Raw genomic sequence first — 24,230 nt, 5'->3', positions numbered from 1 at the left:
CGAGTTGTCGAAAGATATCCCTTCCTCGATTCTTTCAGCTTCGATCGATTGTCGTTGATCGTTAAAGAAAGAAATATGGCCGACTCGCGTGACTCGATTTCGCGAAAAGGAGAAAAATTTCCATCTTCGAACCGTATGATTCGCAAATTGCACAACAAATATATATACATGGGAAATATTGCTATTCTGTGTAAAAAGGGGAAAAAGAGAAAGAAAAAAAGAACTGTTGCGAAAGTCACGCGATATTAGCGCTCCCTTTTTGTTCATAAAAAGCGTGGCAAAGAGTTAGATTGATCGTCGAGCATCCGACAACGCATGTCTCTTTCACGTGTAATTATAATAATTAATCGTAACGTGCGATTTATGGAGTATTTTTTGATATAAGAAAAATTTCTCAAAATTTTATTATTATTATTATTCGAATTTCCAAATTAAAATCATAATCGCCTCAACGAGGTTGTTAAAATCTCTTTCTAGAGAAAGGGTCTCCTATTCACTCAATTATGCAACGCTATCCTCAGCTGCGCGTGAGTTAACCCTTGAACCTCCACCTGAATTTTTATGGATCGATGATTCCATATTAATGATAATCCGACACGAGCCACGATAATCCTTTTTTCTTCCAAATTATTATTATTATATACCCGATATTTCTTCAGAATTCTTTAGAAAAAGAAAAAGAAAAAGGAGATTCGAAAGCGGTTGAAGAAATTACTTAAACAGTTGGAAGAAGCGCGTAGGGGAGGGGGAAGGAAAAGTTGCGGGCGCGCACGCACGCACAGTATGGATTATGAGCGTAGCAAGGCTCGACATTAGGTCCTCATGGGACGTTATTAGCGTTGGCTATCATGCGTGGTGCAAATAGAGCGTGGCCGAAACACGAAAGCATTACGCTTGATTACTCAACCTGCCAGCCGACCGATGAACTGGCATAATACGGCCACGTTCAGGATGCGAGGCCAAGCTTGGAAAACGCGGGGAGAGGGCGGAGCCGAGAGATTTCGATCGAAGGACACCGTATTTCTCTCTAATTTCACCATTGAAATTTCGCGCGAAATTTCTCGTCTCCCGTGTCTTTTCATTTTGAAATGTCCACATTTTCTCTCTCTCTCTCTCTCTTTCTCTTCGAGGTGACCCGTATTCGATAAAATTTTAAAAAGAGAAGAAAGTAAGAGTAAATCGAGCCACTGTTATAAATTTTATTCCCATTCATCTCGTGTTCTGTCTTTCGTTTCACCAATTATCTACTTAAAACGTTTCGATGACACCTACTTGTACTTCGAGTTGAAATCGTTGATCGAGAAAGTGAAATGGCTTGCTCGATAAAAGAAAAATATATATTACACGTAATATGTTGTAAATTTTATTCCCATTCATTTCTGTTTCTTTCGTTTCACCAATTATCTACTTAAAATATTTCGATGATACCTACTTGTAATTACTCGATACTTGGAGATAGTATTTTGAAACCGTTGATCGAGAAAATGAAATAGTTCGATAAAAGAAAAATATATATTACACGTAATATTTTTTCGAAGAAGAAGAAACACGAGGTAAAAGAGAAAAAAGAAAGAATGAACGTGTAAATCGAGCCACTGTTGTAAATTTTATTCCCATTCATTTCTATTCCTTTCGTTTCATCAATTATCTACTTAAAATGTTTCGATGGCACCTACTTGTACTTCGAGTTGAAACCTTCGAGTTGATCAAGAAAGTGAAATGGCTCACTCGATAAAAGAAAAATATACGTTGTAAATTTTATTTCCATTCATCTCGTATTCCGTTTCCTTTCGTTTCACCAATTATCTACTTAAAATGTTTCGATGACACCTACGTGTAATTAATCGATATTTGTACTTCGAGATAGTATTTTGAAATTGTTGATTGAGAAAGTGAAATGGCTCGCTCGATAAAAGAAAAAATATATATTACACGTAATATTTTTTCGAAGAAGAAGAAACACGAGGTAAAAGAGAAAAAAGAAAGAATGAACGGATAAATTGAGACACTGTTGTAAATTTTATTCCCATTCATTTCTGTTCCTTTCGTTTCACCAATTATCTGCTTAAAATGTTTCGATGACACCTACTTGTAATTAATCGATACTTCAAGATAGTATTTTGAAACTGTTGATCGAGAAATGGCTCGCTCGATAAAAGAAAAATATATATATATTATACGTAATATTTTTTCGAAGAAGAAGGAACTCGAGGTAAAAGAGAAGAAAGTAAGGATGAACGGGTAAATCGAGCCACTGTTGTAAATTTTATTCCCATTCATTTCCTGTGTTCCGTTTCCTTTCACCAATTATCTACTTAAATTGTTTCGATGACACCTACTTGTACTTCGAGTTGAAACCGTTGATCGAGAAAGTGAAATGGCTCGATAAAAGAAGAAAAATATATACACGTATTACACGTAATATTTTTTGAAAGAAGAAGGAAGTGGAAGAAATCAATTTCCACGGATATAGTCGATAAAGATCTACCCTTGGTGGAAAGCGAGCATTTTTATAATCAATTTCGAATCTGTCCCGCGGCCGCCGATACGATCGGAGAATTGGCACGGGCCTCTCGATCGTGGGATCCCGTATCCCTCGGGGGGTTAAAGGGAATGATCTGGATTTCATCCGGCTGCGGTGTCCCTCGGGGGAAACTTGGACGTTCCCTTAATTACTGCGTTTTACCGTCGGTGGAATAATTAAGACCAACGGCGGGGGCACACAGGGCGAGCAACGATTATCGTCGAGGGGCGGAAAAATTCTGTGATTAAAGTTTATACGCGCGAGGAAGGAGGAGGATGTGGGTGGGAAAGGGTTTTAATTCGATCGAGTTTTCATTGCTTTCTCGTGGAAACCGAGAACGTTTGAACCGGTCGTGGAAAAATCATTCGTGGAATCGTAAAGAAGCTGGATGGATCTCCTTTCGAATGATAAAATTGAAAGGCATCGATGAGAGGATATCTGTTTACGAATAAAATCGAGCGTTATTTCGGTGAAAATGTTAAGTCGTAGGATCGTGATCGGACAGTTTTATGAAAACTGAGAAATAAGCACGATACTTTTCTTTTTCCTTTTCTTTAAAGATGCAAAACTTAAAAAATATACGTATATGAAAATTTTTCTAATAAAAAAAAGTCATCGAGAACTCGTTAGTTTAGCTTCTCAATTGTCAATTTGAGGTGGAACAAATGATTGAAATCGTCACCTGCTGCATCCGTCATCCTTGGCCGCAACCTGTTCGATAGATTTTTCATGGGTTATCGATTGGGAGGCATCAATGGGCGCAATTATCCAGTCACGTGTCGGGCCGGAGTGCGTGCATCCGAGGAGAGTCAAAAGGGATTTAGGAACAAGGTGGAGATAGAGCAGGTCCTTTCGCTTCTTTCAAAGAGCCGACGTTGATGAATGTCGCGCACGTGACACGAGCCATTCCGCCTCCTCCGACCCGCCACGGATCCGATCCTCTCTACTTTTCACAGAGAGATTTCAACGCGTGGAATCCCGCATATTCCTTCCTTTTCTCTCTCTCTCTCTCTTTTTGCAAATGCAACGTCTAAAATCAGCGTTAAATTTATCGAACGATTTAACTGGATCGAAATTACAGGAACAGCGTTCGTCCCTGACGAAAGATTTTATCGCGTTGGATAAATTTCGCTACGTGACTTCGATTCGAATCGGTGGATAATGACGAGTAAACAGATTCTATCCAATCATCGCGAAATAGACATCCTGCTTGAACGAAAGTTCCAAGGATTATTTTTATTTCGCACTCGAATTGAAGGAAAGAAGGAAGAAGAGAGAAAGATGGATCGCGTTTCTCGAATGCTTGTAAAAATTAAGTCGAAAATATAGTTAATTAGTTTATTCGTTTAATACCGAGTATCCGGTATCCCGGTACAATTTCGATCGTATAATTTGATACGCTCGCGAAAAGTGTGGACAGAAAGTGTATCGAATTACACGTAAGTCCGATATTAAAACCGTCGCCCTTTTTATTTTTTAAACGCGATCGATCAACAAATGATAACAAATTATTGCAAATCGAAAATTAAGTAATTTATTATCATATTCCTCTTAATCGGATCAACGATTTAAACTCTTCCCTTGAAAAAAACGATCCTTCTTTTTTTCCAAAATTCGAATCTCGATCGCCTTTTTCTCTCGATCGAAGGAACGCATGAAATGTAAAAGCGGGAACGGTATCCTTGGGCCAGGGCGATCCATCCGCCGCTACGTACACGAGTCCAAGTCCCGTGCCTCCCTGATTTCCCGGGGGGGTTGGCCGCCGTTTCGTTTCCACAGAGCCTCCTCTTCCGTGAAAACCGTGAAACTCGCCGTTTCACGGGGCCCGTTCGTGAGTGGCGCTTGATTAGCGATCCTAACTTCGCTTCCCCGTGGAAAAAATTGTCCCTGTTCTATTAGAAATCGAGCGAAAAATTGCGAACGAGAGTCAATTTTCTCCTTGTTTTCGGAAATTAGTGAGAATTATCCTCCGATCAGATAGGAATACTCGGGCGTGGATCAAGCAGTTGGTCAAAGTTAAACTAGAAATCCAGGTCGAGGCGTTGTTGTGCAGGCTTAGCAAGTATCGATCTTCGATAATTCAGCAGAGTTGGCGCGGGCGGGTGTTTAATCCATTTACAAAACTTGTTATCCTCCCTTGTCATCCGATAATCCACGTTCGATGGATTGACGCGTGGGAGGGATCCTGCCACTTTTTTTCCTCGAAAAAAAAACAAATTCTTCTCGAACGCGAGTCGAGAACGAATTTTCGAAAGGATTCGAAATTCTCGATTTTTTCCCCCGCCGCCGATCTTCAGCGTGAGAAGGCAAGTAGGCAAAACTCCCTAGGACCCATGGGTGCCATCGTGGAACGTGTCAAGCGTGGGAGGGATCCTGCCACTTTTTTTCCTCGAAAAAAAAACAAATTCTTCTCGAACGCGAGTCGAGAACGAATTTTCGAAAGGATTCGAAATTCTCGATTTTTTCCCCCCGCCGATCTTCAGCGTGAGAAGGCAAGTAGGCAAAACTCCCTAGGACCCATGGGTGCCATCGTGGAACGTGTCAAGCGCGGAGGAAGAACAGCCACGAACAATGAGCTCGAACACAATAGCGGATCGTAACACTTGCACACTGCCCCATAACCAGATACGTTCCACGTATATATATTCCTGTCTCTATCCGTCTTTCCCTCATCGCGTGTATCTTTCGAACCGATGTGTATCTCTCTCTCTCTCTCTCGTTCCGTTCGTCCATCGCCGACTTCTGGCACGACCAAAGCCCAACGGGCGCCTCGTGCAATATGCTGGCGAGTACATCGGATACTCTTGGGTTTTGTGTTTGCAGCGCCGTTCCCATAACTCCCCCGTGAATTCGCTCGGCTTGTTACATCTCCAGGGACGCGCCGGTGATATAATGTGAGAATTGGGAGAATCCTTCTTCCGAAACGACTCTGCGACGTGTCTTTGCTCGTCTTGCTTCGAAGAAAAAGGATATTGGAGGATATCGGAGAAAAAAAGATGTAAAAATGTATACGTAAAATGTAAAGAAAGAAAGTTTTAAATTCAGCAAATCGTGTACGAAAAAGTGGAAATTTTCGAGAAGATAATAAAATATCAAATATAACGTAACGAAACATTATGGAAGGGTATGTTTATTCTTGTTACGGATGAGCAGCAGCTGAAAGTTTAAGCAGCTGCTTCCCGTCGCCCAGTCATTCGCGTTTCGTTATTTTTTAAGGGAATCACAACCAATGAGATCATCGATGCGAGGAGGAACGAGACGTATATGCATGTATAATATAAATCGGACGGAGTGTTTTCGAGAAAATTTTTGGCGCGCGTCCACGTTGGGGGCAGATGGCAAAGCCTTTGGCCTCTTCCCCCGTTTCCCTTCGTGCTGCTTCCTGTCGGAAGAAGTTGGATGTTGGGTCAATGAATCGTGCGGTATCTCGTTACCTCTCTGGCTTCGACGCCGCTGGCTTCCAGGATCTTGTCGCGTTACACCCAGTGTATCGGTTACGGTATTTTAACCCTGGAGTCAATGACTCGTTATCGAGCCTTTAACGAGCAACGTTCGAGAAGGAAAGGAGACATATACCTGTGCATCGTCCAAGTGATTAAAGGAGGGGAAGATTAATGGAATATTCGTAGATACGTTTTGAAACGAATAAAATAAAAGAAGAAGCTTAGCTTTCGATACTCTTGGTTTGGTTAATTCTTAATCGATAATCGCGGATGAAAGGATTTGATTGAAAACGTGTCCCGCCGGGGTGGATTCGACCACCTCCCTCGATAAGCAGCCTCAAAGGAAACAGAATGGGTTTTCATTAGAGGCCCTCCTAGACTCGATACCCGCGAACGGGTAAAAGAAAATAAGAGAAAGGCCAGCTGTGCTCGCTGGGCCAAATGAAAAAAAAAGAAAGAAAGAAAAATATATATATATATATTAATAAGTGTGCCTCTCTACGAGTCCACCTTGCTTTGATTTCCGGCTTCTCGACCTTTCTCGACCGGAAATAATATCTGTGTGTAGGAAACCGTGACGCTTTTCGCTTCGTACGAAAATCACGGCGCTGAATTAATTTGTCAATAATGGTGGAAAGAGAAGTCGAAGCAGCGTGACGTCCGACACATATGCGTTTCCGGTTTCATTTCGCCGTGAAATCTTTTAGAATTTTAATACGGAAAAAATTCTCATATATATATAAATATATAGATCCGTTCGATGGATCGAAGAAGAATCGATTTCGCCGTCTCTTTTAAACGAGCGTGTAACGAGAAGCCACTTTCATCGAGTGGAGCGTGGTAATAGATTAAAATCATCATCCTCCCTCGGCCGTAGAAACGTATATTGTCCCCTTAACACCCCTATCCTGGTAGTTTTGCTTTAGTTCACTTGACCCTACTTGTCCCATCAGGGGTGGTACGCAGTGGCACACCCCTGCCTCTCCCAATTTTTATCCCCCGTCTTTCTCCATCCCCTTCTTTCTTGCCTTTCCTCTTTCTCCTTTTTACCTCTCCATACATTTCTCCTACAAAATTCTTTCTTCCTCCTGAAATATACGTTTAAACATATATATATTGGGTTGGCAACTAAGTAATTGCGGATTTCCCTCATAGATGGCTTCAGTTGAATTTTTAGGTTTGCTGGCGTAGTCCAAATGTAAAACACATTTTGTTATTCGATAGTTGGCAATTCAGTTGTCAATCAGTAAAAAAAGTTTTTTGATCAGTTGCGTAGTTTTCGTTTGGCGTTCGTTGAAAAATGGAAAATCAAAAGGAACATTATCGTCATATTTTGCTTTTTTATTTTCGCAAAGGGAAAAACGCATCGCAAGCTCGCAAAAAGTTACGCGCTGTTTATGGCGACGAAGCCTTAAAAGAACGGCAGTATCAAAATTGGTTTGACAAATTTCGTTCTGGTGATTTTTCACTCAAAGACGAAAAACTCTGATCGTCCAGTTGAAGTTGATGACGACCTAATCGAAGCAATAATCGATTCGGATCGTCACAGTACAACTCGTGGGATTGCAGAGAAGCTTCATGTATCGCATACATGCATTGAAAACCATTTAAAACAACTTGGCTATGTTCAAAAACTCGATACATGGGTTCCTCACGAACTGAAAGAAAAGCGTTTAACGCAACGCATTAACAGCTGCGATTTGCTAAAGAAACGTAATGAAAATGATCCATTTTTAAAACGACCGATAACTGGCGATGAAAAATGGGTTGTTTACGACAATATCAAGCGGAAAAGATGGTGGAGCAGGCCACGTGAACCAGCTCAAACAACATCAAAAGCTGGTATTCGTCGAAAGAAAGTTTTGTTATCAGTTTGGCGGGATTACAAAGGAATTGTCTATTTTGAACTCTTACCACCCAACCGAACGATCAATTCTGTTGTCTACGTTGAACAACTAACGAAATTAAACAATGCGGTTGAAGAAAAGCGGCCCGAATTGACAAATCGAAAAGGTGTTGTATTCCATCATGGCAATGCAAGGCCACGCACATCTTTGGTCACTCGGCAAAAATTATTGGAGCTTGGTTGGGATGTTTTGCCACGTCCACCATATAGTCCTGACCTTGCACCATCCGATTACTTTTTGTTTCGATCTTTACAAAACTCCTCGAATGGTAAAAATTTCAATAACGATGACGATATCAAATCGTACCTGATTCAGTTTTTTGCTAACAAAAACCACAAGTTTTATGAACGTGGGATTATGATGCTGCCTGAAAGATGGCAAAAGGTCATTGATCAAAATGGGCAACGCATTACGGAATAAAGTTATTTAGTTCCATGAAAAAATTGTCTTTGATTTTCTAAAAAAAATCCGCAAGAGAAAGAAAACGGACATCCTCGAAACATTACTCTTCCCTCGAATGATATCCGAAAATATCGCATCTTTTTCAACTCTTTTCTACGCGCATTCCGTCCATCCAGAGAACGAGAGAGTTGCTTTTTCGTTAAACAAAGAGAGAGAGAGGGACAACCCTTATACATCCCCCTCGCTCGTGCGGTTAATACGGAAGAATGCGAGAGCGGGGCGACAGTGACAGGGAGAGCGGTGCGAAGAGTCCACGCAATTTCCTTAATGTACTCGCTAAATGTTCTAACCTCCCTCCTGATACGTGCACCACCAGCACCAGTTACGGCTGCGCGTGTGCGTTACGCGGACACCCTTCGAGAAGAGCGCAAGGGTGCGCGGTCACACGTGGAACAAGCTCGAAGGAAGTAGGCTAAGCGGGCACGGGTGTCGTGATAGAGACGATTATCGATTACTAGGGGTAGGTAGGATTGATGAGCGGCGACCTTGCGATCTTCCATCGATCTTTTCCTTTTCTTCTTTTTTATTTCGAGGAGAAGATTTTAACGGAAGGAGAAACAGTTGTTGCGAGAACGGAACGGTTGGATGATTGTAATTGTAACATTTCGAAAGAACGTTTCATCTATTTTCTTTATCCTTTACGGGAAGCGTAAATTTGCCAGCGTAATAAACATTTGTATTGTTGTTTGATAAACAACAATAAGCAAGGGAACGGGAGTTACGAGCGAGCATCAAAATGGATATATAAACATTTGGCCGTAATTTATTATTAATTCAATCGAGTACACGTTTGACAAAACGTTTACGAATTTGATACACTTTCCTCGCAAATTTATCCGCGCAAACAATATCCTCGCGATGTACATTTGTATCCACCGCTTTGTTAAACACGCGCGCGCGCGTTAACGTTACGTTTCGATCCACTTACGTCACTTGCTCCTCGAAAACGGTTCGTGGATCATTTTTGGACCACCGTGTTTCTTTCCAGGGAGACAGAGAGGATAGGATAAAATGGTTAATGGGGTAGCTAATGTCCCCATATGCCTAAGCCAGCGCGTAGATATACAGGACACGCGATGGGCGGTGCGCATAAATAATTTAAGCGCGGGACCATCATCCATCCTCGCAGGGAACCCCATTTGGCGTGCACGCCGCTCCGTGCGTACCCACCTACCTTGCCCACGCGTGCCGCGTCATAATTCAAGCAACACGCTTCTTTGATCAACCGGTGCGAGCGAACCTCGTCGAAATTACAAGCCAATGTTAAGCTCGTTTGTACAACTTAAGTACCGGTAATGCCGGTTAAGTTGTACGTGAATAAATTATAAGTTGGAAACTCGTGTATTAGATATATGTATATAAGGAGATATAATTTTTGTAAATTTATTAAAAGAAAGAATTTCTTTGTAGAAAAGAATACGTATTGAATGGATCGTTGGTCGATTCGAAATCATCGGGCACGAATGAATACTCGTTTGTCAATCGCGTAATCACCAATAAAGCCTGTTAAAAATGACTCGCGCTTTTCTCGAAGCACCCCAAGCAAAGGAAGGGAAAAAGAGCAGGTCCATCCAGGGCTGCTTTTTATTCGGGGGTTTCATCCCTGCCACGACGAGCAGCCATTCGCGTATTAGCCGGGCCCGCGGACACATTGTGCGCATTTTATACGTGTTTGCACAATTCCCGATGATTTTTCGTGGTGGAGGCCAACTGTTTGCCTGGGTTCGGGCATAAGGGAGGGCGAAACGAATTCGCTTCCCGTTTTATCGGTCGGAAGATATTGGATTTATTAATGTCGTTGGCCTGGACACGGTCGCATTTGCTTTATTGCCGCGTTACGTGATCGCCCGATACTTTGGCCGCGAAATTTCCAACAACTGATAATTTCTAGACGATTGCTGTAGAAATTTTCAATTTTTCAACAACGATATTTCGTCGCGAAACGTGTTTCGTAGTCTCGTCCTTTACCCGCGTGAAACGCGTGTCAGTTTCTATGCACTTTACCTAATTGCATTCCCCTTGAAAAAGTAAATTTTGCCCCCCGGTGTATCAGCATTATTAAGAAAAATTTACGATGAATGCAATTACATTTTCAGACGGTGGAGAAAACTCGATTGTAAACTTGTTCTATGTAATTTTCTATAAAAATCCTCGATACACCCTCGCGCTGTACGAGTTAATTACACGAGAAATTAGATAATTTGTAAATTGGCTACGAAACGCACCACCGTATAAACACGAGAGAGAGATCGTTCGCCGAAAATTATATTATTAATCGAAAATAACGTTCCATCGACAATGGTTTCGAATACAAAATCACAATCGTAATAATTACAAAGTTTAATTAATGAAATCAAGTCGGCGTCACCTTTTCTTCTACTTCACTTTCATAAATAATTCAATCACCGTCGATCACGGCCACGCGTAACAATCCCTTCCTATATAATATACGATTATCGCTAAGATAATGAAATATCATTTCTAAACTCTTTCCAAATTTTCCATCTATCTCTCTTTTCCTCCCTTCCTTTTTCTCGATCCTTGGCAAACTCTCCTGATCTCCGGGGGATCGCGTTACTTTTGATTATCCCCTTTCGGGGGATAGAAAGGGAAAACGGACTTGAAAGAGTCGAAGGGAAGGCAGAGAGAGAGAGGACACGGACCGGTGCACGCAAATGCGCGGGCGTATGTCGTTTAAGCCCATTTAACCGTAGAAACGTTTGAGAGATCTCGGGGCCGGTGGCGAGGAGACAATGAGAGGGAGCTGTCGTCGGGCTTTGTGAGCGGCTTTCGGTGGAGGGGGTTGCACGGAGCCGAATTCAAAATGACGAGAGGGAGAGGGGAGGGTTGCCAGGTCGCGGGCGGAGGGGTTGTGTCGGTGGTTACGCGACGGCACACCCACGCAGGCGCCCCTTTTTCCTCCTCTCTCTCTCTTCCCCTGCCTCGCGGTTCCTCCATCCTTGTTTACCGCTCGACACCGCTACCGATAACTACGCCCTTATAGCATATCCCTCTCCCTCCCTTCCTCCTCCTCTTGCTTTTTCCATCCGCGTATTCTCCTCTCTCTGTGTATATATATATATATATATATATATATGTACGTATAAATCCTCTCGTCTCCGTCCCGGTTTTCCCGCTTCTGTGTCCCGAGCCGACGGTTCCGCACGTCCGTGACACACAATGGCACATCTGGTGTTAACTTCTGCTTTTTCGTGGTGGCGCTTGTCGCGAGAAATCGTCGTCGCTTGTGCCCTCGTGTCGCCCTCCCCCTCCCCTCCCTCGACGTCTCCTCCGCCGATCCTCCGTTTTTTTTCGCCTCGATTCGCCCCCTCTCCCCTTCCTCTCCTGCTTTCCTCTCCTCTCCTAGAAGGAGAGGAGAAACGTTTGCTCGTTTGTTAAGCGAGATATAGCGGCCGCGTCAATGCGACAGCCAGTTTTTGCACGACGGCGGCGGCGGCGGGGCTCATCCACCGGCGAAAAACATCCGAGGTCCGAGTGAGAATGACTGACTGGTTTATTATTTTTTTTTTTTCACCCGACTCGGCCTCTTCTTAGCGGAGCGAGCTTTTTTTTTTCAACGGCTTTTGTAGAAAGCCGAAAAACGACTCGATTCCGAAACAGAAACCTGTCGGTTTTTCTCTCTTTTTTATTTATTCCTCCTTTTTCGCGCCCCGAAACCTCTCAACAGGTTACGCCTTGTTCCTCCTCTTCCGCCTTCCTTTCTTCTTTTCACGGGATTGCGCGCCCTCTTTCAATCCTCCAACGAGCATTCTTTCTCGGTGGAGGAGATTCCCCCGAGGAAAGATCGGAAAATCGGATTTTTCTATCCATCGAGTTTGCTTATATTCGGCTCGTTAACGGGGCCGAATATATTAAATCGACACGCGTTATATATATATATATTATATGTATATGTAAATATATATATATATAGGTGTCGGTGAAAAAGCATATGCGTAAATGGGGCACAACCGAGGCACGGCCGATATAAATTCAAACGTATTTACGCGGTAAGGGTGGCGTAATTTATGGCGCGTCGATGTAATGGAAACGCCCATGGAGAGAAGATATCCACCCGTGCAAATTCGATTATATCGCAGCGTGTATACGCCTCGATTCAGTGCGGGGAATAGAGTTGAATTAAAAAAAGAGAAAAAGGAAAGGAAAGGAAAGGAAAGAGGAGAGAAGAAAAACGCATGGAACGTGCATATTTCATCGGCCTCCCGTCTTTCTCTCCCTCCCCCTTGCCACCTCGACTTTCCCCATCCCTCCAATATTATCCTCCAAAGAGGATATCCACATACGGCGCGCTGTTAAACGTCCTCTCCTTTTTTTTCTTCCCCAAGTTAAACGTCCTCTCCTTTTTTTCTTGTTAAATGGAATAAAATTCGGATATTTTTTTCTTACTGGTATCATGGATCTATTCTCGAAATCCCGTTATCGATACCGAGAAATATACATAATCCTGAATGCACTCGTGTTAACGCCTCTTCGTTTCTTGCCCCAGAAAAATATGCGGGAGGAGGAAAGAAGAAGAACAGAGAGAGAGAAAGAATCGCGATCCCCTTCGGGATTAAAGCGCGAACAGCGTGAACCGATAATGATCCCTCCTCATCCCCTGACCTTTTCCCAGAACCAGAAGAGAACCTGACTACCCCCGCCTACTGATATTTGACGAAAGAGAAGATCCTTTCTCTCGAAGGAATGAAAAAAGAAAAAATGTCGTTTGTCGGGTCAAGTGTGCCCCGAGTGTGGTGGGAGTCCGCGTTGCAACCTCCTCTCCCCTTCCTCCTTTCCCCAGGTGGTGGTCGTTAGTCCTGGCACAGTTAGGGCCACGGCGAAGAGAAGGAAAGCCTTGGGCAGGCCGCGATACCAACCCTCGTGGCGATGCTTTTCACGGTGACGGACGACTCGTGGAGGCGTGTCGACATGTGCAACGGAGCCGACCAAGGGTGGGCTCGCGTGATCGAAGCCCGAGGAGGACGCCCACGGAAATCACGGGGTCGCGCAATCGCAGAGACACCCTTCTCCCCCTCATAATGGATATCTTCGCGATGGAAACGCGAATGGGAAGGGAAGGAGAGGAGGGTGATCGTATCGGCGATGTATCGACGACATCCGTGGCGCAGGAGCCACTTCGTGGTACCGGCTTCTCGTGCTCGAAACCCATCAGGATTTTGCTGCTTTTCGATTTTTTCTCGTTTCTCTTAAACAACGAGAATGTTATCGAGATGTTTGTCGAAATAAAAGCTGGTAAAGATGATATAAGGTGAAAAAGAAGTATAAAAATTCAGGCTGATTCGATCTTCGAATCGACTATGAAAGAACGATCGGGGGAAAGGGAGGGGAGGGATCGAAGTCATCGACGCGTTTACGATCCCCCGTTCCGAAACCATAATCGCGAAACGATTCTCCCCCCATTTGGGACTAACCACGAAGAATGTAAAATTTTCTACCTGACGGGGTGGTGGATGGGGAGGGATGAGGGCAACAGATGGTTCGATACTTTGCATGTCGTGCACCGTAAAATCATTTATGCGAGGACGTGACGACTTTCTTGCACGGTTTAGAAACGGAGATGGAAATCGCTCGAACGATTGATTCGCGGGAGCCAGGCGGCACGGCGAGCTTTTTCACCGTTGGTAAATATCGCTCGTTAGCCACGCGCCATTGCGCTTTCCGGCCGGGCTTTCGTCGGGCCATCATTCATGTTCTATTTCGTTAACGAATTAACGAGACGAAAATTCCGAATTTTCTTGATTATTCGGCCCCCTATCGCGAAAATTCCAAATTCGGCAACTTTATCCAGTTTTGCAGAGTTTAAAAAATTACGTATCTCTCATAAATAATGAAATTTTCTACCTCTTCCTTCGTATTCCTCCTTCATCTTACCTTCGAACAAGTAGCGTCACGATACAAAGACGCAATATTCGTCTTTCCTCGATATCCAGAGATCGAAAACGATCGTAAGAAAGAGGAGGAGAAAGGTTTTCGTGTTCGGAAAAGACGAGGGGGGCGTAAAGGACAAAAGGGAGGAAAAGGGGGATCCGACGTGGGAAACAAAGAGGCGCGTATTGAAAGTGTGCCGTTTGATGGTGGTGGACGTATCTACGCGTCTACTTATACGCCGACCTTATACCCTTGCCGAGTTGAGATGCGGATGGCAGCCATCCAGGGATGAGGTGGAAAGAGTATACGCGACTGATCTCGACTAAGATTATAAAATGGCGACCCTCACCCTCCCCACGGCTTGCCCGTTCTTAATTTCGCTCGAATCCTTTTGTCCCCTCCCTGCTTTCTCTCCCTTCCCTCCTCCTCCCCTTTTTCTCTTTTCTTTTCTTTCTCTCTTTTTTTTTCCTTTCCTTCCTTCTCGCCGGCCACCCTTCTTCCCTCCCCCCACTCTCTTCTTTGCCTTTCCGCGGCGCTTGGCTCTCGCAATCGGCACAGCTCTCGAGATGTTGGCAAAGCAGAGAAGAAGGAGAAGGCTTGGGCGAATTCTTTTACGTGACGATTCTGATGAATAGGAGAGCGTGGCCAACGTCCCGAAATGGATAGGAGGATGGATGATGATCGTCGTTGCAAGGAAAATGCCACCGCGAAAAAACCGAGGGGCGGTTGTTCTTTGTGCGTCTCCTCCTCCTCGTCGCGATTCGATGGAGTTATCTTTGATTAATACTCGGATGCTGGATGAATACTCGGTTCAATTCTCCCTCGAGTTCGAATCTGGAATAATCTGGAAAGCTTGGAAAAATATGAACGACGTAATAGATGATCCCCAATTAGGATATAATTTTCCTTTCGTTCTTTCGGTTAATCTTTCGACCAATCTGTCGATCGTTTGAAAAAAGAAAGAAAGAAACGTATCATCCTTCTCGTCGTCGAATTGTAAACGTAAAGAAACACCTTCTTCTTTCGTACCTTCCGAGTGGGATGATATCCTTTCATCGAGGCGATCCCTTCCAGAAGGTTCACTCTGGTCCTCGCAGCGCATCATCGCGGTGTCAACGGCGCATCATCGGCACCCTGGCGGGCAGCAGGAGGCGAGAAAAGCGTCGTTGGCTCGCCCTAAGACGCTTCGCGGTGCGTCGATCGCCATATTGGGGGCGGTCGAACTTTTCTCCAATCGGCGGCAGAGCGTGTGAAGCGTGGGTGCGGGTCGCGGCCAATAGCTGCGCCCGCTGCCCCACCGTGGGTCCACCACACCCACGAATGTCACGTGCGCACGAGCAGCTGAAATACCGTACGAACAGTCGTTCGCGTACTCTCGTGCCTGTCGCATCGATCCTTCCTTCCTTCCTTCCTTTCTTCCTTGCATCCGACCGTTCCCTCGTCCCGTTCGCGTCGTCATCGTTGACGCGAACTTATTATCGCTCACTATCGCTGATAAGGATAATAAGTTCAATGGACCGATAAGAAATGTAGATAACGGCCAACTACTGAAACATTTTGTGTTACTGATACTTTGTTTCGTTGGATGAAATCTCCCCGTGGGGATATCGAGATAAACGGCAAGGTTTACGTTAATAAAGTTTTGCTTCGAAATTAAATCAATCGTGTTTTTTCGAGTGTTGCTCGATAAGGGTGAACGTCGGGTCGCGAAAAGGGGGGATTGAAAGTGTGATTCGACTTTTTTTTTCAACAAAGTGAAAGTGTATCCGATCGATTAACGATTAACGTGGACGGTTACATCGACGATGTTTTCGATAAGATCCGTGAGTCGATCTGTTTGAAAGTTATCGCGGCCAGAGTATTCCTGCGAGAAAATTCTTTCTTTTCAAGACTTTTCCCTTCCACCTTCTAAGATGAAGAAAAGTGTAGGCAGAAAATTAAGAAAAAGAGAACGAATAAATGATATTATTATTAAAACGAATTACTTGATCCTGATCGAGGAAAAACTAAATAATCGAAATATATAAATACTCGTTTATATCATGATAGAAGGATGTTGGAAAAATTGGAAGGATAATTGAGAATTATTGGACGCTTGTGACAAAGTCGGAAGCATGACTATGATAAGTCTGGAGATGTTGGGCCGCGAGGCTCTACCTTTGGAAGGGATGTATCGGCGCGCTCATCAAGATGTCTTGACACCGCCGCACGATAGGCCAGAGTCTCAAAACGTCCGGCGGAACGGTAGCAACGGGGGGAACGTTGCGAACGTTGCCACTTTCGAGCCAGCTCCTCGCCACGAGATGCACCCTCTGGATCAACCGGCCGTGGACCTCGGTTTGCCGGCCAATCTTCCCGAAATCCTCTACTGTAAGTGAGGAACCGTCAAGATATCGACAGAATATAGAAAAGAAAGAAAGCTCGATTCGATTGTCGAAGTTTTCACGTAAGAAGAGATCGGATAGTTGGCCTTTAAAAACATGCAAGTTGACTCGAAAAGGAATGATTTTAGGGGTTGTGACAGAATTGTTTATAACGAAAACTACTGTGTACGTAGAGCAGTTGTTGATTCGCATCCATCGTCGTCGAGTAGCTCGTTTCTAGCCGCGTCCGATCGATATTTTGTCGTTTCGAATTGTCAAAGCGGCAAGAGAGGGAGTTTAGGTTTCTTCCTTGGAATATTTTGAACGCCTTTCCTTTTTTGGAAATTTCTTTTCTTTTCTTTTTTTTTTTTTGAAATACAACGAGGATTGCATGGAATGTTACAGCTTCGATACCGAAATGCGGAGGATGTCAGGAAGCGATTTTAGACAAATATGTTCTGAGGGTTCTCGAGAGGTGTTGGCATGCGAGGTGTCTCACGTGCAGGGATTGCGGAGCAAGATTGACCGATAAATGTTTTGCAAGGAACGGCCACGTTTTCTGCAAGGATGACTTCTTCAAGTAAGTACCAATAATTATTATTATTTCTCGTTCATCTTTGATCAATTATTTCTTCCGCGCTTTTTCCCCTCTCTCCCCAAGAGATTAATTCTCCGCGTGTAAAGTTGAAATTTATCGTATCCGACCCTTTTCTCGGAAGAAATTATTTTTATCGATCCATTTTGTAACAAGTATATTTGATTTACTTAATACTTTTTCCTTTTTTTTAAACATTGTATAAGCATGCAAACATGTTACGTAATATTACGACAAGTTTATATATATAAAGTTACAGATATTATCTAGACACTATCTTTAGCAAAAAAAAAAGGTATGAAACATTTATCAAGCATTACTCGCAAAAGTTGCAGTTGGAAAATCCGAGAGCCTGTATTATTATCTGTAAAGGAAAAAAGGGGGGTACGCGAGCAGCGGAAAAAATAAGAAGAAAAAAAAAAAAAAGTTGGATCAAACTGTATGTACGTATGTATGTATGTATGTATGTATGTATGTATATCCGGAGGCTGGGTTATCGATTGTGTCAGAAAAGCGTGCCTTTTCTTATCTACCCACACCTTCCCTAGGACGAGACGCCATTTTTCTTCTCCTGTGAGCCGAATCGAAGGAACTCGCTCCTCCTCCTCCCCCTTTCTTCCTTCTCCACCACCCTTCGCGATGGTATTCCGACTTTTCTTCTTCCGATCCACCAATCTTTTTCCAGACCAGAGTTGAAAAGGAGAAGCTCGCGCTGAAAACGTTGGAAAGAGGAGTTTTCATAAAGATTTGTTTATCGACGTGGAAAAAGTTTAGTAGTTAGGGGGAGGAAAAAAAGGATTCTTAATTAATGAAGCTCGATCCAAGCAACAGTATCTCGGTTAATACACGAACGTAATGTGAAAATGTTGTATGTTGTTGGTATGGCAGGCGTTTCGGGACGAAATGCGCGGGCTGCGGCCAAGGATTGGCACCGTCTCAAGTCGTGCGCAGGGCGCAAGAGTTGATCTATCATCTCACTTGTTTCTCGTGCGCCCTTTGCTCTCGACAGTTGGACACGGGGGACGAGTTCTATCTGATGGAGGATAGAAAGCTCGTTTGTAAACCCGATTACGAGCAGGCCAAGGCGAAAGGTGACACTCGAGTTTTCGATACTATAATTTCAAAAAAAAAAAGAAAAAGCGAGAAACAATTCTTCTTTCGTTCTCTTCGCATGGCAGAATTGGCAGACGGAGGGAGCATAGACGGCGACCAACCGAACAAAAGGCCGAGGACCACGATCACGGCGAAACAATTGGAGACGTTGAAATTGGCGTACAACACCAGCCCTAAACCAGCGAGACATGTGCGGGAACAACTCTCTCAGGACACAGGGCTGGACATGCGCGTCGTTCAAGTCTGGTTTCAAAATAGGTAATCGTAAGAGAATTGCATTCGAGTATCTTTGAGACGCCTACTTTATCATGTTTTTCGAAAGTCGTTACAACTTAAATATAGATAGGCAAGATAACGTAAATCTGATGATTTTCACAACGACATTTCGTGAAATATTGACAATCGTCAACTTTATCTATTTTAAGAATTATATTTATAATTTATATCAATGCGATACATTGGAAGAATAATACGAGGAACGAAGTCGAAGATTGAAAAAAAAGTAAAGCGTATTAAATTGAAATCTCAAAATCAAATTGTTATATTTATAAATTGTCTTACAAAGAGTAGTATCATAGCGTGACAAATGCATCATGGATTGTTAATTCTAACGCTTCCGCTACTCATCTTTTCGTTATATCTATCTGACATCATAATTTTTATACATCGTTATTTACAATATTATCAATCGAAACAAAAAAACCACCTTATCAATTCTATACTTGTATGCCGTGATCCTATGTGCTTCACGCAAAAAAACACTTCACTTTGACAATATCGACAAAGTTATCGATCAAAAATTTTTTTTTCCTTTTTTTTCAACTGTTGATAAAAATTTTAAAAATGATCTATACATACTTTAGATATTGGATTTTAGTTAAACCGACTTATTACGATTTTTCTACGAGATTCTTAAGTAACTTCTTTAATCTTTCTCCCATAATAAAAATCCCTCGGAAAGATACAAAAATGGTATATTTATTATATAAAATTCGTATAATAAATCGATAATCTTTAAAAAAAAAAAGAGTATCGAGTATAAAATGTTCTTCAATTTATTTTTTTTTTTCTCGATGTTTAAATACCCTCGTTTCAATAGAGAGAATTCATCATGGAGAAATTTCTTCTCCTCCTGTTGTAGAAGAGCAAAAGAGAAGAGACTGAAAAAGGATGCCGGCAGAACGAGATGGTCTCAATATTTTCGAAGTATGAAAGGAACAGGGGCCGGTGGACATTCACCTAGGCACGATAAGCTTCTCGAAAAGGATGAACTCAAGGTCGATTTAGATTCCACTTTTGGTCACCATGGTAAGTAGACGACGTGTCATCTTTCTTATAATTTATATTTAATTACGAATACTTATTGCTTGTTCTGGTTATATTGAACACTGTATAGATTTTGCTTACTTTTAAATTCAAAACATATATTTCTGTACAAGATAAAATCTTTAATGATAGTCGAAATATCGCGTCCCATTATTAAAAATAGCTAATAATGTTATTTCTGTCTCCAATATTACAAAAATACTTTTCCCTTTCTAAGCATTCCCTTCGATTCCTGTATAATAACGAGAAAATATTAAAAGTATCATCTCAAAAAAAATTTATCGTTTAAAAGAATGAGAAAATAAGTTTAAAAGATACGATAAAAATAGATTTATAAATTGTCTAAATAATATATATGTATTTTTCTGTCGTTTAACTAATTCATCAAATTTCAAAAAATGTCAGTCGAATACAAAAAGCGCGAAAGTGGAATACCAAAGCTTTAAAAAAAAAAAAATCATTCTCCGCCTCTGTTGCTTTCGCTTTAATGTTGGTTACATCTAAGCTTTCGTGTATTCGAGCGTTTAGCGGAGGGGAAGACGATCTCGTCAATTATTCACAAGTTCGTGGAGGCTAACTGCTAGTTCGCCGTGTCCGAGATTTCAGGAAGATTGCGGACTATCCTGGAATTTATACCTACCGTTAACCATGCGCGCCGTAAAGTCGTATAAACTTCACCTATTGTTTAAATTTTAATACGGGTTCATTACCGAGTGCCTTCCCCTTCGCCTGATCGAAATATCGCCAACACGCTCTTCCTTTACTTCCTTTACTTCTTCCCTTTCTGTACTTCAAAATGAAATTTTCTACTTTTCTTAGAAATATATTTCATTCTTTTTTAATATTTATACTGAACTTATTAAGATAACGTGTTATCGAGTATTAACTTGGATATATATTTGTATTTGCCCAGTTACAACAGATAATTGTAACGAGGATGATGTTTGTGCATGTTTAGATTTGAGTAACGACAGTTACGGGACAGTGGTGAACATGGGATTAGACGGCGAAGGTGCGAGTCCAGGTGGGGGCGGAAATGGGGCAGGAGGGGGCCCTCCACGTGGTTATTTAGGCGCGACGACCCCCCCTTATCTCTCAACGTCCAGATCACCGTCCTTACCACCTCAATTTCCGTATCCACCGGACGCTGGCCTCTCGGTCTACACCACACTTGGTAAGAAGCGACACATTTTTTCCACGAATAATCACGATTAAAAAAAAAAAAAAAAAAGAAGGAAGGAAGGATACGATCGTAGGAGGGAATTGAACGATGAATGTTGACAGGAGGCGCGGGTGGGATGGTGCCAGGGCCGGCGTCGGATTTGAGCAACGAATCGAGCGGAGGCGGCGGAGGCGGCGGAGGTGGCGGTGGAGGTGGTTACCCGGACTTTCCACCCTCGCCCGATTCATGGCTCGGCGAACCACCACCTCCACACGCTCACCACCATTCCCACTACGGCACATAACCCGGCAAACTGACGCGTTGCCAACCACCGTTCGTAAGAACGGATCGACGCAAGGCGTTCACTTGACGGCCCTTTTCCGCGAGGCAAGGCTTGTCCCGAAAACTTGAGCCCCCCCCCCCCCCCCCCCCACTTCGGATCACAACTTGTCCAGTTTCGTCGATCCGGCGATCCGAGTCAGACTCGAGTCAGAGAGGAGGTCGTTCCTCGACGTTTCTCGGTGTATCGATCCAAATCCAGATCCATCGAGGACAGAGGTGGAACTCGATCAAGACTGGCCGATCGAGAACCGTCTCGAAGAAAACAAGTCATTCCACACACCGTATTCTGCACCGTCCCGGCGGGTTTCCCATCATCGGAATGACGCCATGCGTCGCTGTCGTATAACTCGTTACTTTACAGCGCGAATACGATAGCGTTAATTCGATAGGTACGATTAATCTAAATATATTTATGTACAAGTTCCTCGTTTCCCGGTACTACTGGAGTTTAATCGTCGAATAAAGAAATAACTAGAAAGGTAGGTTAGACGTGTCGCGATACCGGACGTTTGCTCGAGTCGATGTGATTCGCAAGATTGCGGTTATGTTCGTAATTCAAATTCTTTTCAAGTTTCTTTGTCAAATCAAATTCTTGTTCAAAATCATATATATGTGTGTATATATTTCGATGAAGAACGGTATTCTATAAAAGATCGATATTTATTTTACGGGATTATTTGTTCTTACGAACGAGATAGAACGTGTATACAGACCGTATATTTCGCGAAAGGCATCGTTTCAATGAAAGACATCATCACGGAACACGTTTCTATGGTATATCGCGCTTACGTGATGCTAGAAGTTTCAGGTGTCATTTATTGTAAATAGTTCAGATTAGATTTTATCGTATTACAATAAGAGAGCAAGGAGCAAAGAAGTGGGATGGAAAAAAGCAGGGGAAGAAAAAGGAAAGGATTGGCGTACAGCGATCTCTACAGGAGCGACGCCGTCCGCGAATAAAATTCAAAGTAAAAGTTAAAACCCTGAAGCACTAATGAATTTATCGCATCGACACTCGATTAGATCGATTTTCTCGTAAGTAAAAGATTAACGAAGTTGTTCCATATTTTTTATTAGCGAAGCTGTAACGTAACATCGAATCACAAAGTTCGGTCGAAAGAAGCGTGGAATGAAAGGACAATTTTGATTGGTCACGATTTACATTTTCCCATAATTGAATATTGAATGTTGCACCTTGTATATATATGAATTTAGTGCTACAAAGTTGGCTAGCTTCGCGACCAATCAGAATCATTCTACTTTGCCGCGAATAGCTCAGTCGACTTTAAGAAGCGGACGAGTGAAGATGCGATGCGAGAACGATCCGCGAATAAAATCGAATATCGTCGTTTCTATTTCCGAATATTTTACAAAAAAGTCGATTCACGAAGCGTGATTTTCGAATCGTAAGTGACGTAATCCAGATGTGAATCATTAATTGTGTCGTAATTTATTGCGAAAAGATTACTTCCGATCGGTGACTGGTGGAACTTCGGAATGTGAGAAAATGTTTCTCCACGTTGGAACAACGTGGTCGGTGTATCGTACGGTAAAAAAACAATCGTGTAGTTTACAATCATCGAGTGTATCGAAGATATTTTGTAGCTTGTCAACGTCACGAATGTCAACATCCACAATTGTCGCTCGAAAGTAAGTCCTTTTTTCGCGACTTATTAGATGATCGCTATTCGATTCCGCCAACGTAAACGAAATCGTCAAACAAACATGGCGCCATTGGATGGATGGTGTACCGAATCAAAGTTTACTTTGCGTGTTTGTTTATCGTCGGTGAAACCGAGCGTCAGTAGATTACACCTTTGACGTGCTCCGCGTCACTTTTTATCGATTCACAGCATTGGAAAGGCACTGTCGCGAGACATTTCGATCAATCGATTCCATTTGAACGAACGTTCATTTATGCGATTAACACTTTTACAGATAGGGTTGTAAATTTACTTAAAAAAATTTTATCGACCTATGAAAAATCGATTAATAACGTTATTTTTTTCTTTTTTTTTTATTTCTTAATTATTAAATACGAAATACGTAATACAATAATATACGAAAAATTTGACCAACGATATCAATTTGACTTCTCTGTCTGTACAGTGTTAATAATTTTAAATAATCAAAGTCATAACGATGTCAATTGTACCCTCGTCTCAATGCATATACGCGATTATGTACAAATTGTTACATGTACATATGTACACGCGAGATATATAAATATTCGAGAAAATATGCCTAGATTTATAGATGATCGATAATCAAAAGAAACAACAGATTCGATTGATCGATTGTGATCTCCGACTGATGGCTAACTTTCATTCATTCGCATGTATAGTAATATGAGGCATAACGTTTGTTGTTTTTGTAACGAGGAAGAGAAAATTTAAAAAAAGAACTCGTGTTTGTTTACAAAATTTACCAACATCGTGTCTCGTTGCGTAAAAAAGATTCGTAAATTTTTAAATTTATTTCTCGAAAATCTTCTCCGTGCCTCGTATTATTTGAGGAATATAGATACTTGAAACATAGCACGTATCATCTGACAAAGACCGGTAAAAAAAATAATATATCATTGTAGAATTGTATATAAACGTCGTCCCTGTTTATTTTACCCGCGAAAAATTCAATGAATTGAAATTGGAAATTGAGTAAGAAAAAAAAAAGAAAAAAAGAAAAAAAAAAAAAGAAGTACGATATATATTTCGACGGGTAGAAGAGAACTGAATGTGTTGTACAGTTACGAAAACCGAACACACACACACACACATACACACACATACACACATATACACGCTCCTCCTCACCGGGTTTCGCAAAGATGAGAAAAAGATTCGCGTGACTAGCGCAGTTCATAACTTCATCGACACGAGTTACTACGGATCTTTATATTATTATCTAGTCATCGAGTGATAATAAAAATTCTATCGTAATCTACATTGTGCTGTATATTGTTTCGAAATTTTCATTTTTATCCGCATATTACGTATCAACGATTTCACTAACGTATTTCGTTTATTTATTTTTTTAATTATATTACTTTTAGTTATATTTATTTCTAACGAATATTCAATTTATTTATTTTTTTCACTTTTACC

General features: G+C 42.2%; 1 protein-coding gene across 6 annotated transcripts in view; it reads left to right on the top strand.

Annotated features, from left to right (window-relative positions):
* LOC410658 (LIM/homeobox protein Lhx3) overlaps positions 1 to 21,799 on the top strand; it is a 38,558-nt gene extending 16,759 nt beyond the window's left edge. For 3 of the 6 annotated variants that reach the window (XM_026445853.1, XM_026445852.1, XM_026445854.1), the window contains 6 exons: positions 16,994 to 17,168; positions 18,063 to 18,274; positions 18,362 to 18,554; positions 19,438 to 19,604; positions 20,581 to 20,796; positions 20,907 to 21,799. In XM_026445853.1, the coding sequence (XP_026301638.1) occupies positions 16,994 to 17,168; positions 18,063 to 18,274; positions 18,362 to 18,554; positions 19,438 to 19,604; positions 20,581 to 20,796; positions 20,907 to 21,088 (1,145 nt within the window). In that variant the 3' untranslated portion in view covers positions 21,089 to 21,799. Of the gene's footprint in view, positions 1 to 15,453; positions 16,596 to 16,993; positions 17,169 to 18,062; positions 18,275 to 18,361; positions 18,555 to 19,437; positions 19,605 to 20,580; positions 20,797 to 20,906 lie in introns of those variants that run through there. The other 3 variants (XM_026445855.1, XM_026445856.1, XM_006563198.3) reach the window with 3 other exon arrangements.
* Positions 21,800 to 24,230: the final 2,431 nt, after the last annotated feature.

Source organism: Apis mellifera, linkage group LG16 (genome assembly GCF_003254395.2).
Source record: "Apis mellifera strain DH4 linkage group LG16, Amel_HAv3.1, whole genome shotgun sequence".
NCBI lineage: Eukaryota > Metazoa > Arthropoda > Insecta > Hymenoptera > Apidae > Apis > Apis mellifera.
This window is presented reverse-complemented; position numbering and strand designations above follow the sequence as displayed.